Source organism: Chanos chanos, chromosome 2 (assembly GCF_902362185.1).
Source record: "Chanos chanos chromosome 2, fChaCha1.1, whole genome shotgun sequence".
Lineage (NCBI taxonomy): Eukaryota > Metazoa > Chordata > Actinopteri > Gonorynchiformes > Chanidae > Chanos > Chanos chanos.
In genome coordinates, this window is record NC_044496.1 from 49,402,121 (window position 1) to 49,421,372 (window position 19,252).

The window sequence follows — 19,252 nt, forward strand, 5'->3', positions numbered from 1 at the left end:
TCATCAGATATAACAGATTTATTTACATATATGCTCAAAAAAATAAACATACAAAAGTTCTCTCTCTCTCTCTCTCTCTGTCTCTCACACACACACACACACACACTCACACACACACACACACACACACACATACGTACAAGCACAAACACAAACACAAACAATTCATTTCCAAATGCATTTGTATTAATGAGCATGCAGTGAAGAAAAAGAGCTGATCAAGTTATGAATAAACTACCAATAAAATGATATTCTTATAGCTATAATGTATTGTTGTTCTTTTTTAGGCTCGCAGAATATCTTAAAGAGAAGAGTGCATGCCATGAAATGATGCACATCTTAACAGATAATATTAACAATGAAGACGTAATTATAAGCTGATAATACATCATTATAAAATGCCGTGATTGCTGACGACGGTATATGCTACCACATAACAGCGTCATTTAGTAGTCTACAAGCACACTTAAAGTAATCAGTGAAGCACTGGTGACATTTTCACTAAATCCAACAGAAATGAACCTCAACATTCTTTTACGTTCTAACCCCATCTTTAACTAATCCAACCTGTTCTGGGTGAGAGTGTTCTGTCATCATTTGGTGCTGTTTGCGTAGGACATGATGACCTACTGCTTTGATCACAGTCACAAAGTCTATCCTTCACAACTCCACTGACGCCATGTTCAAAGGACAGCATCCATCATGAGTCTCTCCTCCTTGCTCTGATTCTCTCTCCCTCTCCCTCTCCCTCTCCCTCTCCCTCTCCCTCTCCCTCTCCCTCTCCCTCTCCCTCTCTCTCACTCTCTCTCTCTCCCTTTCCCTCTCTCTCCCTCTCTCTCTCCCTCTCTCTCTCTCTCTCTCTCCCTCTCTCTCTCTCTCTCTCTCTCTCTCCCTTTCCCTCTCTTTCCGATTTGTTCTTTTCCTCCTTTCTCTCCTCCTCTCTGTTCTACTCTGTGTGTGTGTGTGTGTGTGTGTGTGTGTGTGTGTGTGTGTGCAATTCTTTGCATTTGAAGTTTATAAAATATTGTGTTAGAGCATCAATATGTCCATGTGTGTATAAATGTGTAGCGTTACTTCTGTCAAAATCACTACATGTTTCGCCTAATATGAATGTAGCGTCACATTGCCAAAGTATGGAAATCTTTTGGCCATGTTTGGTTGGGTTGGCACAATTTTTTGTGCAGTTAAAATGCTTTATTAAAAGTACTTCTTTATTATGCATGTTAAATAAATTGTATTGTCTTTAGATAAACTTGTTATATCACTTTGCCCTTTGCTCTACGAAAGCACACTGGCCTGGAATCATTTGCCTTTTAATTCTCCATTACACTATTTAAACCAGTTTGCATGTTTTGAAACATCTAAGATTTTATATCCTTATTTGTAGTTTTTAAAACCTTTATGTGATTAGTGAAACTTTATTTTTTTTACCACTGTTACAGCTATAATTATTATCAGTAGCAGCCACAACTATAAAAATAGATATTAATAATAATAATAATAATAATAATAATAATAATACATTTATCGCGGTTGACAGTCTTATTTTACCGTTATGTAATTACCATGATCATTCTTTTGCCCCAGCCATATATTACCTTTTTGTTTGGATTCTTTTATGATTTTATTGGCTAACCGCTGAGTTATAGTCTATCAGTTTCCTTTTACTTGCATCCTTGCCATGCGTCTTTGGACCACGTTCATTCACTAAAGATTACTAATGCCCTCTGGGAATCTTACCCCCCGGGGCCTCCTTGTATCATCGTAAACCGAACCCAGTCGTGCAACACAGGATAACGACACCACTCCTGTGGCGACTCAAGGCTTTTCTTGGCTGGGGTGAGAAGAGCAGAGGCCGTTTGTCCACTTTCAACGTTTGTGGCTCCACGAGAGCGCCCTGTCGGGAGTCCAAACATTTGTCATTCAGTGAAAGAGAAAACATCAACAGGTACTAAATACCACGGAACATGACACCATCAAAAGCAACATGGGATGTAAAACAGTGGGTGAAGCTTGCTCTTCAGTTGCTATTGTTTCCGTGAGGTACAGATTTAGGTACCAATACGATTCCTTGGTCACCTCTGTACTCAACTCATATTTACAGAGAGGTCGGATGGTCAAGAAAACGCTAGCCCATGGGCGGTACACACACGCTCCACTCACACTCGCACATAATTAACCTCGGGATCTTTGCCTCTATGCTAACCTCTCAGTTAAAGGATTTTCGATTTTACTAGTCGTTAATTGACTTAGGTTTGTCAGAGTCGATGGAACGCTAATCGATATGACATTCAATGCAATTAACGTCCATTATTAGATAGATTATCTCATTATCTCCACACGCTTGCGTGCTGTGGCAACTTTTCACCTGAATAAATCTAGGCCCTTCATTTCGTATATTATGTGTTTTCTGATTGTGGTGTACATAAATTCGGTTGTGTTATAGTATATTTTGGTTTGACAATCAGCCGAGGATGATTTGAGGGCCCATACAATAATGAACCAATATTACCGCAATATAGGAATTTGCATCATTGTGGATGTATAACATTTGTATTGTACATTTGTATTGTATAAAGCACTACAGTGTTTTATAATTTATAGAGGTTAAAATATATTGCTGAGAATTTTTCTTTTCACTTTTTATCAGTCTTTCCTTTTCAGGAAAATACTGAAGTGACCGAAGTTCAGCAGATAGTTGTATTCAATGCAGAGGCCCAGCGCGATGTCTCATCCGAGAATAAGGGCATGGCAGTCAGTCGCAACTCATGATTGAGAGGATGGGTACTACACACGTGTACTGTATAGTTTCGTCATTCCCAAGTTTTACTTAACATTATGAAGTGCATCTTGACTGTGAAAAAGAATTCTCTGTCCATAGCTGTAAACACGTCGTCATTTTGGTCTGTGTCTGATTATGATCTGCAGAGAATGACATCGGCTACAACCAGAACATACTGCATGTCTATCATTTAAGATATTTAAAGCAATGTCTCTGTCAGTCAATCAGTGAGCAAACCAAAAAATATAATCGTAAAATCAGCAAGAACGAAAAATGAATCCCACATTTGGGCCTGGCATAACCAAAAATGTACGCTTGAAAACGTTATTTATTTATTTATGTTTTCGTATGTTAACAAGTTGAAAACATAGCGGTTTGTTTCACAACAGCAATTACACAAGAGATAAATTTAATTTCATTTTTACGAGACACGTTTGTTTTGATTTGGGTTATAGATCTATCAAACTATTTTGATTTTAGTTCATGACTGGACATGTCCCGAGGAGCGACTGAGGACATAACGGAAATAAATATCACTCGAGCCAGTACTGAGGCGACTGTTTATTCAATGTAGATGTTTTTATTACCTTCAATGTCACGCAAACAGCACCCTTTCTTATCCAAATGTCGCGATATTTGTTTATATTGTCGTTAGTACGGTCTATTTATTTTTACCTTTTTTATTTTATTTATTATCTATTATTTATTTATTTATTTATTTATTTATTTATTTATTTATTTATTTATTTTTAGAGGCTCGCAACTGGTATAGGGTAAACGCTGCCAGAAACCAACCAGAAACCAATCTCCCTCGTGCATAATAGAAACTCAGCTGTCAGACAGATCCATATGAAAACAAAGACCAATTATTCTCGAAATTGGTGAGAGATTTAATGTTTCTCAGACCCTAGTGACTGGTCTTTTTATGGAATCGAAACAAATTTTCAACGAGAAATGATAATACAAATGCATCTATACAAGAAAAACCTTTTGACTGTAACTTTAGATGTCTTATTCATCGTTTCTGGCGTTTATACACCACTCCCCAGTGTGCCCATACCTCCGTTATAAAGATAGAGCTTGCTAAACAGCATAACAATAAAGAAATCTCACATTTAAAAACTGATGTAACTAAACATTCAACAACACAAAAGCAATAAAATTAATATTCCTTTTCTTCATCAATAAAATGCTTGCAAGAAGCGCCTCTGGTTATTTTTATATGTTATATTCTAGTCATACTTCCAGTAGAGCGCACAGCTCATCTACAATACCGTAGTAAGTAAAACATGGCAAGTGGCGCAGGGACAGGCTGTACAAGCGACAGGACACTGAATCCTGGTGAAAATAAAACGCCTCTCCCATAAGACCTAATGATTGATGATGTCAGGTGTTCTGTTTCTAATTAACGTTTAAATTAGGCCAAAGAAAACCTTTCGAATTATCGCTGCACCGCTTGAGACCGTAAAAATCGTTTCAAACATGTTTGGAAGAGGGATATCAGTGGACTTATCTTTAGAACTAATAATGCTTGCCGCATTTGAGAGAAATGTAACACCATGTTCATTCCGCTGTGCCGTGCTTTGGTTTCGCTGTCCGCCCCCTATTGGGTTGTGTGAGGTGCTATTGTTGGTGCTGGAGGGGCATCATTTGCTGTATAAGAAATTCAACCCATTCCCGTTGCACTGACACCGAATGTAGCACTTATGTGGCAAACAAACCGTTTGGACTGGAATAAAAATCAGATTAAAATAAATATACTGACTTTCAGGTATAGGTCAGCGGCTGGTCACAAAGCGATATGAAAAATTAATAAATGGGCATAATCGAAAACATAAAGTAAATTTTAAAAATGAACGAACAAACAAACAAACAAACACATACATGCATGCAGATATGCATACGTACATTAACGAAGAGGCGTCCACCTTACGCTTTTACAAGTGAGCAAAAAATAACGACGGCATTACATTGTTCTGCAATCTAACAAAATTCGCTCATATTTAAGTGGAATTGTCTGTGTAAGTATTTACGACTATTTTTTTATTAAATGGGAAATCAAATATTTTGCTAACATAATTTGAAAAGAATTTTGATTATTGAAAGAGTTCTGTCTCTAAATGATCGTGTTCAGTGCATCATCCGTGTAACAAGCTATTAAAATAATCTGCATTATTAGTCTAACAAATTATTAAAAAATCCAGTTTCATGCATGACAATAATATGTAACAGAAATACAGTTTTTTATGGTAAATAAATGACACTAAGGCATTTGAAGAGGATTCAGTTATGATTAAGGTAATACAGATACGTCTTATTCATTTTTATGGAGCAGGGAAAAGAAAATCAAAACTTGATATAAAGTCAACTTTTCCTTTCAATACACGGTACAACCGTCAGTGTAATTCAAACGTACGAGTGTAAATACTGTGCATTATTATTTGTACATCGTTACACAATACAAACTAATTGTATTAATGGCCATATATTACTCATGAATTTAATTTGTTATTCTAATCTACTTCAGATCTACATCATTTAATTTTTGGATATGCATTCTTCTCTATTTTGATTAAGGTCTATCATTACCAGTGACTCTTGTCTTTGTATTCGTTATTCTGACACGTGTTTCCTCTGGGAGAGGTAAGCTATACCGTCACTCGTGATTTTATGGAAGTTTGGACCCTCTTTTGTCGTTATTATTTATGGAAACAGCATAATTTACGTTTTGTGACAGAGGAGTCCCATTCATTGATAACCGTGGCAAGAAATAGCTACACCTCTCTTTTGCAGTTGTCACTTTTGCTACTTAACTGCCATGAAGTGCTCTTCTTTGAGTGAGGATTTTGCATAGCCTAAAACGTTTTTCATTTTCCATAAAACATTCAGCGTGTCCCATCGACACCCACGTTAATCACTTTACATCCCGTTTAAAAAAATCTCATGCTGTTTTACAACTCACGTGCTTTTTAGTCCGGTTTTGTCCCTACACGAATATCACCATATGGTGCTCCTGGCACGGACAATGTGATATTCCTGCGAAATCCCTATTCATCGTTAATGATTCGTGTAAGAGAAACATATCATTTCAATCAATTGTTAAACAAGTACCAAATAAAAATCAGATGTCGAAAGCCTCCGTTTTTTCACTGTATGTTTTCAGTTTACCAGTTACCCATCTCACACTTACGACAAAAGATTAATAAACAGCTGAGCCCAAAGTAGAGCAAACTCGATGTTCAAATGTTTGTTCACGGAATAATTAGCTTACTAGGGCTCACTCTGCTGTGTTGGCTACTAGAAAAAAAGAGCAGGCTTCATTAGGTTTGAATATGTTAATAGCCGTATAAGTGCCATCCTACGTTACAACAATATTTAACGCTATTCACGTCTGGGCTACTAGCCAACTCGTTCATGATCCCTGTCGCCAAACAACCATATATCGGCTATACACACAAGCGATTTCAGTTTTATTTGAATCGAAAACAAAAATATACAACGTGAGCTACATTGCATCCTGTCAAATGGTATTGCTTTGGACATTCGGCAGCTGTCTAGAAAATTTTCTGCTGCATCAGTCTTTAAGTTCGATTAAATCGAATAATTATTACCGAGAAAAAGAAGCAACACGAATAAACATACAACATGCCAAATAATCGGTATGTTATTATGGAAGTTTGGCAACTTTATAAGTTTACTCCCCATCTTATCACAGTTATCTCAGTCACTCTATAGGTTGATCATGAGTGATCTTGTCAGTGATATGGTACACGTTATATTACATTGCTTTTTAATTTAATTCACTTCAGAGAACATACACAACTACAAAGAGTAAATCATGCAAATTCATTTTATAAGCATAACATAGTATGCATGGACCTTACCTTTTTCTTTAAATTAAGCTTAAAAAAAGAAAGAAAGAAAAAGAACTTCTTCCGATCGTGTGGTGAAATGAGAAAGTGCTCTAATCTCTGTGCATTAACATAACTGGCAGAGAGAATGGCACTGTGACAACTGCATCAAGTTCCAGGCTTTACCTGCACTCGTTCCGCATATCAGATATAAAAGGAGCGAGGCATTGTCAAAGCGTCATATTTACGAGGCTATAATGTGGAGGACACTTTTCGATGTCTTAAAGCAACACCGAGAAATCTCCAAGCCTTCAAATGATTAACTCCAGATTTTCTGGGTCTCTTTTCAATGCAAAATTAGGACACAGAGAAGAGTTAATCCGTTTACATAACCAACTGTAAGAAAAGAAGTTCAAGGTTGCCATCTACTCATTGTTATGCATACCCCAAGATATAAGATATGGTTATGCATACTCGCATAACTTCATATTTTCAACGCATTTCTATAATAAACTGATGGTTGACATGTCATGATATCCAAAGCAAGTATACATGTGCTGTGCACACAGCTATATTAAATATTGCAATACATGCTGACCACGCTGAATCTAATTAGTTGATTTTGTAATGTGAGATTTCATTACATTTACATAATAAAATGCTCTATTATTCTAAGCCCGGTAAAGATTAATGTCACAAATTCCTATATTTGCCTGGAAGTCTTAAGGTAAACACAGAAAAAAGAGTAGGCCATGGCAAATGAAACAGACGAGACAATGCAATACTCAGAATTACACACATAATACATACATGAATAAAATAGGAAAAGCAGATATTTTCTTTGTTTCTGATCATTTGCGTTTGCATATACACCATTTGAGTTGCATGTGTGATATTTTGATATGTGCCCTCCCAACAGTTTCAGTTTTGAAAATAATTAGTCTCAGTAATGATATTACTCTATTATTTGAACTCATTTGATGGCTGTTTTTAATGCATACACTAATTAAGCTCGAGAAGTGCTACAAGTACTCCTGTAATGAGCACTAACTCCCTCTTTTCAGGGGGCTGTAGAAGAAGAGCACGTGGTTTGCTTGAGTGGAAGTGGGACGGCAGATGGGTAAACATTTCGGGCCATCTCCCCTCTCTTTAAACTTCGATAACACTGGCGGGGAAGCTCCTCCTATTCACGCGTCCAATTAATTATTATGGTCTGGCCCTTTAAGACGAAGCAGCGGGTCAGCAAGTAGTCTTGTGTTTCTCTAATTGAACTTCGCCCAATCAACAGTAACTCGTTAGCAGTTGGTTGCTCTTTCTTGTTTCCTTGGGGCAGCCTATTTCTTGCAGCGAGTCGGCCCCTGGCCAGTATCGTTATACTTTCTAAAGATCTTCATGGAGCGTCTCAGAAGAACTTCGGCTCTCAGAAGAGCACTGCAGTTTTGGTGCCTATGAGACGACAGCACACGCCTGAAGCATGTTGTTTTTGGAAACACATTTCAGACAGAAGATCAAAGGCAAAGTTTGAGGCGAAAGTTGAGGATCGATAAGGAAGAGTTGCATGAAGAAAGAAAAAAAATCGGCAATTCGCGCGATTATTTGAATGAAATAGGAAACTTTTGTCAGAAACTGTTTCTTGGGACTGCAATGACCTCCAGTACAGACATGAAGTCAGGTTCCGTGTTACAGTCCAGCGGCGAGGACAGGAGACGAGGTCCGCTGGACCAACTTCCACCACCGGCTAACTCTAACAAGCCCCTTACACCATTCAGCATTGAGGATATTCTAAACAAACCCTCAGTTAAGAAGTCGGTGGCAAATCTGTGCCCCCCTCGCGCAGTGGAGAAAATGACCGGCTCGAGTGCAGCTCGGAACGGTATCACCACTCCCTCTTCACCGTTATGCGCTCTGGAGGAGCTAGCCAGCAAAACTTTTAAAGGTCTGGAGGTCAGCGTTATACAAGCGGCAGAAGGTAAACATTGAATTGTTCTGTCTTTTTCACGCGCTGTGTGAGTAAATGTTTTATTTTAAAAGATAGTTTTGCCATGTAACACCGAGAGCTTGCGTTTATGCGTGCGTGTGTGTACGTGTGATAGTGAGTGTGTTTGTGCGTGTCAGATAGGCATGAAAATAAAAAAAGTCCAAAAAATTGTCTGTCGATAGGCCTTATTTGTTTATTTTTCAGGTAATCGAATGGTATTTATGGGAAATCGTAAAGGTATTTCTAAGACGGTTTAACGGTTTTGGTATTAAAGCGTCTAAACTGACATGTATTTAGACCTATTTGTAGAGTACAGTTATTCATTCAAAATGCCAAACAACAGTTCTGTGGGAATTATATGCAAAGGCCATAACAGGAATTAATCGTCGGTATTATTTTCAATTTGACATAGTGAAATCTCAAATATCTTGTTTTTGCGTTGTGTAAATGCACAAAGCTAAGAATCTTGGTCAGTCAGTAGGCTACATTAGCGTAGGCCTCTGATCCGAGAAGACCGTCAATTTTGAAGCCATAATTACTTAAGTATTGTAATGAGGTTTCTCCAGTGTTCCAGCAAGCGTGTGAGATTCTAATTTACATTGTATCCTGAAATATAATGACACCGGTATTATGGAATCTCTGGGAAATTGTGCACAGCTGTGATTGTTTTGGAAAGTCTCTTGTTGCTAATCTGTCAGTATGTCAGTGTCATAATTGCTGACACAAGTAGGGCATACTTGTTCGTGAAATTAGAAGTAAAATGCGTGGTTTCTTGACTGACTCACTATGTATTTGAAAACGAATTGGCATCAATCGTTTGGCCGTTTGGAAAGTTTCTTTCTCTTTCAAGAACAGCTGTTACGCAGCTGTATTCGACCACTGAGGCCTAGAATACAGCAATATATCTGTGTATTGCTAACCCAAATATATATGCTGAACACAGGTCTCACAACAATTTAAAATCATATAAGGGCTCAACTTTTGTTTTCTTCTCATTTTAGGACGCGAGCATCTGAACGCTTTTGGCCAAAGACAGGCCTCTAAAAAGCGGCGGAAGTCCCGTACAGCTTTTACAAACCATCAGATATATGAACTGGAGAAGCGATTTTTATATCAGAAATATTTGTCACCGGCCGACAGGGACCAGATAGCACAACAGCTGGGCCTGACTAACGCGCAGGTCATCACTTGGTTTCAGAACAGACGAGCAAAGCTCAAGAGAGACTTGGAGGAGATGAAAGCGGACGTTGAGTCCCTCAAGAAAATTCCTCCACAAGCTTTACAAAAACTGGTGTCCATGGACGACATTGAGGATCCCCAGGGAGGTTCAGGGGCAATTTCCCCCAGTTTATCCCCGTCCTCGCATGGCCACAGAGCGTTTCCTCAGTCCCCGTCCTCATCCAGAGGCCAAACCACAGACGAATTCTCAGAGGAAGATGAGGAAATTGAAGTGGACGATTGAGAGTTGGCCCATGTATTTTCAGCGAGGGCATTTTCACAACTTTTGCACGGACGTTAACTCTGGAAAATTCGAAGGTGAAAGGATTCTTTTCTCTCTCTCTCTCCCTCTATAATTTTATTTATTGAAAGGACTGCAAACCTTTAAGAACTTCACGTATCAGATTTAAGAAATTATTTGAGGAATATATTTTCATTCAGTAGGAAATGAGAAATGCTTAGTGGTTATGGTACAAGATCAAGACCGCAACATATGTATGTACATTTTAAGTTTATTTCGCAAAATGATTTTGGGCGAAAGTTGTACCATGGTTTTGCTACACCATACATTACACGTTTGTTTTATGGCTGCTAAAGAAACGTGTCTGACAAGTCTCATTTCAATTTCTAACTTAACTGAAATATATTTGCTTGCACGATTAAAAAAAGTCCTATTACAAAATAACTAAATGAAGTTATTGAGTGTCCACACAAAATTAAAATTATTGATGTGTAACTCCAATGCAGGTGTTACTTTCAACATTTTTCCTCTATGAAGATGCAAAAGTAATAGTCACTATAGAAATTTCAAGAAACATCAATGGCCAAATAGATACTGGGACAGGGCTCTGTATATAAATTCAGTTGAGATACATCTTATGCGCTGAAGTTATTGTAACATTCTATTTAATCATCATTTATGTAAATAAAGGGGTATATGATATTTTTGTTTCTTGACGTGACCTCATATTCTGTGTCTCGGTGTAGCCTAATTTCTTCTTGTCAAATTTAAATCTATCGCATCAGCTGTTTTATGAAACTCGTGGTGCTCTTCACACTTAATCATCCATAAGCGTTATTTCATCGACCAAATCGGTCGTAACAGCAGAGGATACAAGAATTATTTTATTTTGTTGTATTTTTATTGCAAAGGCAATGTTTTGTGAAATACAGTAGCCATCTTAACAAATCATATGTTCTCGGTGTTAAGTGGCTCGAGCTCAATTAGGAGCAATTGAACAAGGCCCTCCACCCCTCCCCGTCCGTTCACGCCCTCTTGAACAACAGTTGTATCAAAGAGTTTATGGCTGGAGGTTGGCAACGAAAAGGTTGCTTTCACCCTCATGCCATATGGTTTATGAATTCTCTCTAACACAAACTAGTCAACATGATTGATTAGGTTAACCCGCCTTGCCATACGTAAACACTTTCAGCCAGCCGGCTGAGATAAAGGCACGCATCTGTGCATCCTTAAATGCGTGTGTTAAAAACGCTCATGAATAGTAAATGATTAGCATGGGGTTCCTAATGAATAAATCTCAATAGGAGGCCAGTGGAAATGGGAGGACTGTTGCCTTTCTTTTCGCATCATAGTTGTCCGAACAGCCGACCGCTGAATACCTTGCGCTCCATTTTTGTAGCCTAACACATCGAGCCAGATCAAGGCAAACTCTTTGGACAGGAAGACGGAGAGCCAGCGCACACAATTGGCCTAATCGGTTGGAATCATCGGGGTCGAAAAGTCAAGTAGATTTTTATGAGAGCGCTGGATGGTCTCAACAACTTGCCAGAGACTATTTGTCTGTAGCAAAGCACGACGCAACTTTTTTGTTAAGGTGTGTGTGTGTGTGTGTGTGTGAAATATAACCTAGCGTTGCTTTTAACGGCACCCCACGAACATTTTAAGTCCTGAAAGAAAAGTAAGGCCCTCTATTTATCTTGTCTACCAGTTTAGTGTGTCGCATTGAACTTAAACTCTACACACCTCAAATACACACCAGCTACCCATGCTGTGGTACATTGTTTTGGTATTTTTATGCGTGTATGTAAACTGCTCTCGAAGTCAGTTTAGTGTTTAGAAATTGGAAGTAATCAATGACAGCGCTAAGAATGTGAACCAGCAGGCCTGCTTAATCTGTTCTTGTCCTGATAGAATGAAAACGCTTTGTTAGGATGGGATGTGTGATAGAGATGTTAAAGGTTTTCACAACTGTCACATACGCTGTCATGGTAAATGGTTTGCCAAATGTGCAATTTTATTTAGGTTCTCTCTTCGGAAACAGGCACTGTAAAGCTCGCCTAATGTGCAACATACATGTTTCAGCTAGTCGATCTCTGTTTTCACCTAGTTTATAAATTGTGGCTTGGGGGTCACTGTCATAAGTTATTTTCATGTTTTAATATTAAGAACACCTTCTCTGTTTCGAGGGTTTATTTTATATGACGTTATTTGTTCTGATGAAAATCAAAAACCGAAGATCGTTCCACTTTGCAGGGTCAAATATTTACCTTAAATGAAATTACTCGTCATCAGGGCACAAAAGATTGTCTCGTTTCTGAAAGTCTCACTATAGGTAGGCCACTAGAATATAAAACGACAGAACGACAGACAGAAAAAGCGATTTGACAGCTCTCGGGGAAAAATAAAGGCGGAAAAGAATTGGCGCATTCTTTGAAACCACGTAATTCGTTACATCTTCTTGTACGTACTGAAAGCACAGTAATAATATCTTAGCCTATATTACTCGTGTTTTTAACAAAGACACTGTAAGCCAATTTGTCAATTTGTTATCATCATTTTAAGACGCTGCGAAAAAAACGATACTTGCATAATTACGAGACATATAAAACAAAGTTATTTATTGATACTTCGAAGGCATAAGCGTTGATCCATTTAGGCTGAAGGAACAGAGATCATTTTCTGAAATAGAAACGGGTGTACATATGCATTCTGCAGAATAATAAAAACTGATGATTTAAAAATGTACAATGTTTTATTATTATTATTATTGTTATTATCATTATTATTATTATTGTTATTATTACAGTTGTTTTGTTATTATTATTATTTACCTTCACTGTACATTTATTATCTTAAAAATGTTATTTAGTCACACAGACTTGAAGCTTTTTATGGTTTACGTAGAGAGCAATACTCTGGAAAAGAAAGGTTGACAAATTTTAGATAACTGCAGGAGGCACACACAGTGAGCTAGTCGATCATTAAATTAAAACCTGCCCGTGTCAAGTTAAACGGAGTATTAAGGCTGGCCTCAAAAAAAAAAAAAAAAAAAAGGGGGGGGGGGGGGACATTTTCCTTTAACTCTCAGGCAAAATAAAAATGTCACTCATAGAACAAAGAAAACGTGTCCCACTAAAGAGCCTTAACACTTATTTGTTTGGAACCAGTCTCCATTTGTTGCCGAATGCCTTGCACAACTTGGTAAAGCAACTCTGAATCAGCACATTTTACAGAAACCCAAGAATTCAACTGCCATGGAAGTATTCGTGGTGAAGACAACGATTATATATCAGTCCTCAGAAGCAATTACTTAGTAGAGCCTTGCGAAAATGTAGGACACTAGTATTAGTGTCAAGCTGCAGTCGTGCTTCTCTCATGAGTAAAGAGGTGTAAATGTCAGTGAGAAATGTTTTTAAGTAGTGAAATAACATTTTATCATTCTGTCCCACATTTTCTCAAGCAGGAGCGTTACAGCAGTATAACCAAATGAACCACATGGAACTATGGTTCAGCTACATTTACAAACACCAATACTGCCCTCTAGTGTTTGATCACTGTAAACACTATTTTACCATTTAGGGTGCGTTTAATTTAAAACATGAAAATACAACCACAGATTTATCTGCTCTGTTTACCCTCCAGGTAAATTCATATCAAATTTAGTGAGTGTGCTGTAATGTGTTTTATGATCCAGTTTTTAAAAAGGAATATTACATGACACCATACACAGGGAAGATCCATTTTTACACTTCAATTTATTTTCAAAAATATAAAACAAAAAATAAGTATATATGCACAGAAAACCTATTAAAATAGAATATGTGGGATACAAAATATTTACACCAATTAATACCATTAAAAAGTCCTATCTTGTTCGTTTGTCCTTGATGGTGTAGTGCAGAACCAATGGTTGGGCCTAAAAATTGGAGAAAACAAAATAAGATGAACAGAGATTTGCGCACTCAGACAAACAAAATACAGTTCATTTCAAGACCGCCAGAAGCATGAAAAGCTTACTTAACATTGTGTATAAAAAAAAAAGAAGTCCTCAGTGTCAAACATGACCAAATGAAGAGCAAAAAGAGAAATTGCACCTGGACTCTATTAACCAACCTTGACTGCGGCTGTTATTTAAAGTAAAAAAAAAAAAAAAGAAAGAAAAAGAAAAAAGAAGTGTACATCTTGCAAAGCACTGATTATAGCATCACACTTGTCAGCCTATAAAGTGGATCAACTGTTTGAAACGAGAGAGTGTGGTGGAAATGTAGTGGAATGCGGCGTGGAACCGTCATCTGTACATGCGACTGCGGTACCTTTCCAAACCAGTGTGAGAGCCACAGCCTCTTCATGGTCATGTGATCTGGGAGAGACTCATTATTGAACAACATCTGGACCTACAGCGTGACAAAGACCACACAGAGACAACAAGGGAAGGGAAGAAGGAAAGAAGAGAGGGAGATCAATGAAAAGATGGTGTGAATCTTAAAGCAAGACATCAAACAAAAAAGCTCAACACGCACACAAAATGCAGACAGAATGTTGAGTTAAAGCAAGAGCTCTTCCAAACCAGAGAAAACTGAATTAAGGAAAAAATTATACACACACACACACACACACATGTACACACACACACATACACACACTATACAATATACACACACAAATCCAAATCTGATAACTGATAATGTGATCTAAATGCTCAGATTCTGAGATCAACTGCAATTTCTGAACTCTGACTTACGTAAAATACTTATGCAAGTCTCCTCTGGCTTATCTTTCAAATTTGGACAATGCTTCGCTAAATGGCTGGAAATCAAGGAACTGAGCACCAATCTCAGCCTTGATTGCATTTATAGGGGATAAGTGGAATAATTAGGCTAGCTACAACAAAGCTCCTACCTCCCACTCTGACTGCCATTCAACTGCACATGCAGGTCATTTTATGTGCATTGTTAATCTAAATGCAGCAATCAGATATGGGTTAATCTGAAAAAATCAGTTCAAGCATTGGGTCAAATAATTAAAAAAGAGAGAGAGAGAGAGAGAGAGAGAGAGATTGGATTTAAATATCATTGACTATAGTGTAAACTCAGCCAGGAAAGTATTTTTAAAGACAGACCGGATCAAGTTGCAACACTGAGTGAAAATAAGCTGTCTAATTCAGTGATTGGAATGGGACAAACCTGGTGCTTCTCCACATTGAGTCGATGACATAACACTTTCCTTAGATGCCTGACTTCTGCTCGGACTGAACAACGCACAAACTTTTGCTACAAAGGCAAGAGACATTATGTCATGTTTACAACCCCACCAGAGTATTACACAGGCAGAAGCTGTCCAAGTTTTAAGCAAGTAATAAATGTGTCACAGTGAATTAGAATTTTTTTCTTGTCTCTCCCTGTTAACTACTCCCTCAAATTCTTTTTTCAGTTTGTCAAAATTTATGAAGAAAAAAGAAAAAAAAAAAAAAAAAAGGAATTTATTCCACTCTCGTAATCTGTCAATATCTCTCAACTATCAATAAGTTCAGCTCCACTACTGATATTCTTTTTCTGTTTTCTCTCAGCCATCTGTTTTTTTTTTCTGTTTGTTTGTTTTGGTTTTTTGCGGCAAGACTTGGAACATTACAGATGAATTGCTCCATAAGTATTTAAGCTGGCTTCGAACAAGACAATCTCCAGGAACAAATAACATTTTGGTGTCTAGTTGCCTAGTGCCACGTTATCCATTTAAAAATGATATTTTGCTTATCCAGCCAGGAGCACTACAACCCCAGTCTCACTGAAACAATCTGTCTGCATGTTTACACACTTGCCTTTGACACAAATATTTCTGACTGTGTCTTACCTGTAGAGTTAACTTGTTTTTGTCTTTTCCTGACAAAGATGTGCTGCAGAAATACAAAGTAGTGATACACAAAGATGTCATCATTAAACATCTCATTTCAGAGTGTAAAAGACAACAGTAACAGGAACAACAAAACACGTGTGAACAAAAAAAGAGAACCATTCTTGGTACACGTCATCTTAAGTAAAATGTGGTCTTTTCCCTACAATTTTTAAGGGGTTCATTCAGTTCTTTGCCTCCCTAAAAAGGCAGTGTGCTGTATCAGCAATTTGTCTACAGGGAGTAGATATTGCTGAAGATGTTGTGTTCTTTAACTGTTATTGAACACATGGACACCGTGAAGGGTCTTAATGAGAAAGAATCATTACTAATGAGCGTATGAATTACACACGCCTCAACAGAAAACAGCACAGTCTACATAACACCGACTGATTAGGTAACATGTTCCTGACCAGTAACATAGCAGATAGCTTTACTGGACACCAAAGCTATTGCTAAATAAATAAATAAATAAATAAATAGACCCTGAATGTAACTTTTTTTACATAAACTTACAGATGCCATACGTCAGAATTTGATTTGTAATTTTTAAGAAAGACTTTGCTCCAACAGCTCACTTTGTCGTACACCGCAGCAAAACAGTTAGGACTGTGATCCACTGGTAAACAGCAAAATTCTTGCCATTTTAGACACTCTGTGATTACAGACCATTAGCAGTTTATAATGCGTATATACTGCACAGCTGTGCATGTCTTTCACATCACGCGCTGACCTCTCATTCTCAGAAAGTCACAACACCCTATTCACTACAATGTCAGATAAAATGAACAAATCCCAACGAGTCCTTACTTTTGCCTCTCCAGACAGAGTGAGACCTGCTCATCATATCTGTAGAAATGGGCCTTAGAGTGATCAAAGCTGGTGTACGGTAATCCTGTATTGTCAGGCATTGAATCTAGAACATAAACAAAGATTTGTCATTAAGAGAGTGGCAAAAAGTGGCAGTCCCTTCACAACCTCGCTCAGTGACTTCAGTAAAGTCTTTAGCTTGATTACCTTCCCCAGATGGTTGAATAACTCTCTCTAGGCCTCGCGACTGATAAAATTCTTTTATTCTCTTGTCCTCACCTGTAAAACACAGAACGTTTCACTAAGCCAAAGTTGTGGCACTGTGCACGTCGGTGATTCTACTGGTTTTTACACCTAATGATACACACATTGAAAATGAAATGTATTTAAAAAAATATTACATCAAGGACAAATCGCCATTTTGGAAATTAAACGCTCATGTATTGTTTTGACTTACTCTCTTGTAGTCCTGGCACCAGTTTGTAAACAATGTCTTGCATTACTCTGTCCAACTTTAGATTCAACAGTGGTTGAGTTTCATGAATTTTGATGTTACACATTGGGCAATATTTGCTGGTCTGAAGATATTTCACAATGCAACTTTTACAAACTGCAGAAAAGGAAAAAAATAAAAATAAAATAAAAATCAGTGGACACCATAATCATGATACTTTATGGTTTGTAACAAAACATCTTATTTGTTTGGAGTATGTTCAAAGCAACAAAACTGTCATCAACATGCACTAAAACGTGTATGTGAGAACACACAAAGTTATCAAGTAGGCCATCTTATTGGGGTGGAATGAACTTGCTGTAACTTACAGGTATGCAGACATTCAGTTATAGTCGTGGCATCAATGAAGTACCCCGCACACAAATAACACACGATGTGTTCGTTCAGATCCTTGATTTTCAGTTTGACTTCCTCCTGCAACAATGTCACATGTGATGGGGGGAACCGTAGGGGGGCGTTGAATTTAATACACAGTGTGCATGACAAGTGCCTCCGAGTGCTCCAAGTTTAAAATAACCTCCTTAAGAGCCCGAGAACTTAAAGCTGCCACAAAGCATGGTAGCTCTGAGATGTGCTGCGATGTCTGTCATAGTTATGACAAATGCTGGACAGAAACTCTAGCTAAGTGACCAGCTAGCGGTAAAGTCGAGACAAGCTTTAGCTAGTGCCAGGATGTGACAATCTGATGGCGCTCATTCGCAAATTAACTTACAAATGATGCCAAGTGCCGCAGGTGCTTCCAGCTTAGGGGGAGTACTGTAAGGTGACTCAAGTAGCTATATCGTTTATCTTGTTAGAGACATCAAATTAACTGCTGAGAGTTTTCACATAGAAGGCGGTTAAATTATGGACCCACGAATAGCTGTTAACATTGCCGGTGAACTTGCTGGCTAACTGGCTAATCATAATAAGCATGAGCTATTTTTGTGCAGCCCCAGATCCCAGAATAAACTAAGAAAATAGTGTACCATTAGAAGTAACATAATTTTAAAAATAAAAATGAAGAAACAGGGCTCTAAATGGTTTTGAACCAAAATTGGCTCGAAAAGACCTTGTGATGGAGAACAACAACACAGTTAATTCTTCGACACTCACGCCTGCGCAATCCATAGCTCTTCCACCATCCGCACAAATGTGCTATTACTGACAAACTGACCCTTATTTATACACGACCACGACAACGCCAGACAACCCCGATCAAAGGGAACAAAGCAAATTGAGGAAAAGCACCTGTTACTCACCTCACTTCTCAAAGGGTCAAGCTTATAGACCGACTGAAGTTGATTTCTTAGCCGCATAGCTATCGCCATTGGACATTGCTCCGCCATCTTTGGGAGTTCTGCATGCTTCCGGGTGAATGTGCAGGGCAGGTTCAGTTTGAGCTGAGGGGTGTGTTCAGAAATATCTAGTTCCTCCACGGTACCATCTCTATCATCTGACTTTATTCTCTTCGCCATGTGTCGGTTATTGTTGTACGTGGAGGTTGCCGGCGGAGTGTTGTTGTCATTACGGCGTTCATCGAAACGTGTTTTCTTTTTGTTTTTGAAGAACTCTTTGACAGAGACACGACAGTGTGAATATTTTTATCAATAGCTGCAAATAGGAATATGGGGTTTTTTTCTTACTATTTTATAAACATATTGTAAACTGTTTACTATAACAGGCTTTGGCATTTCCTTGTAGGAGTTTTTTTTTTTTTTTTAATTTTTTTGTTTAGATCTGCTTTATTGACGCCTTGAACGGTGCAAGATCTCTTGAGTGTTCTGACATTTGTGTGATTATAAATAGATAGATATAAAGAGAACTAGCCTTATTTATCTGCTTATCAGGAATTGATGGAATATTGAGGCAAGATAATAGAGAGCACTTCTCCAAGTTCAGTGTGGCAGTCTGTACATAAAAATTTCAAACGTTTCATCGGGTCAGTGACAAGCTATAGTACTCTTCAGTTTAGGCTGAAGGTTAAGAATAA

The 19,252-nt window shown here is 38.0% G+C and overlaps 2 protein-coding genes across 2 annotated transcripts; one reads left to right on the forward strand and one right to left on the reverse strand.

Moving 5' to 3' along the window:
- Window positions 1–8,277: 8,277 nt before the first annotated feature.
- lbx2 (ladybird homeobox 2) lies at window positions 8,278–10,073 on the forward strand. Its single transcript, XM_030766471.1, has 2 exons — window positions 8,278–8,602; window positions 9,613–10,073. Exons 1-2 carry the CDS (start codon window positions 8,278–8,280, stop codon window positions 10,071–10,073), a joined length of 786 nt encoding a protein of 261 aa, XP_030622331.1.
- A 3,827-nt stretch (window positions 10,074–13,900) lies between these two features.
- pcgf1 (polycomb group ring finger 1) lies at window positions 13,901–18,644 on the reverse strand. Its single transcript, XM_030766472.1, has 9 exons — window positions 18,522–18,644; window positions 17,589–17,694; window positions 17,224–17,376; window positions 16,974–17,045; window positions 16,767–16,872; window positions 15,918–15,960; window positions 15,254–15,340; window positions 14,384–14,464; window positions 13,901–13,986 (listed from the first exon to the last, which is right to left on the reverse strand). The coding sequence occupies exons 1-9, from the start codon at window positions 18,606–18,608 to the stop codon at window positions 13,936–13,938; spliced, it is 786 nt and encodes a 261-aa protein (XP_030622332.1). The 5' UTR covers window positions 18,609–18,644; the 3' UTR covers window positions 13,901–13,935.
- Window positions 18,645–19,252: the final 608 nt, after the last annotated feature.

Coding starts and splice junctions, on each gene's coding strand:
- lbx2 (XM_030766471.1), top strand. CDS start 8,278: ATGACCTCCAGTACAGACATGAAGTCAGGTTCCGTGTTACAGTCCAGC. Junction 8,603..9,612: donor CGTTATACAAGCGGCAGAAG/GTAAACATTGAA, acceptor TTCTCATTTTAG/GACGCGAGCATCTGAACGCT.
- pcgf1 (XM_030766472.1), bottom strand. CDS start 18,608: ATGGCGGAGCAATGTCCAATGGCGATAGCTATGCGGCTAAGAAATCAA. Junction 17,046..17,223: donor GGTGCCAGGACTACAAGAGA/GTAAGTCAAAAC, acceptor TGTGTTTTACAG/GTGAGGACAAGAGAATAAAA. Junction 15,961..16,766: donor CTCTGTCTGGAGAGGCAAAA/GTAAGGACTCGT, acceptor GTATTTCTGCAG/CACATCTTTGTCAGGAAAAG.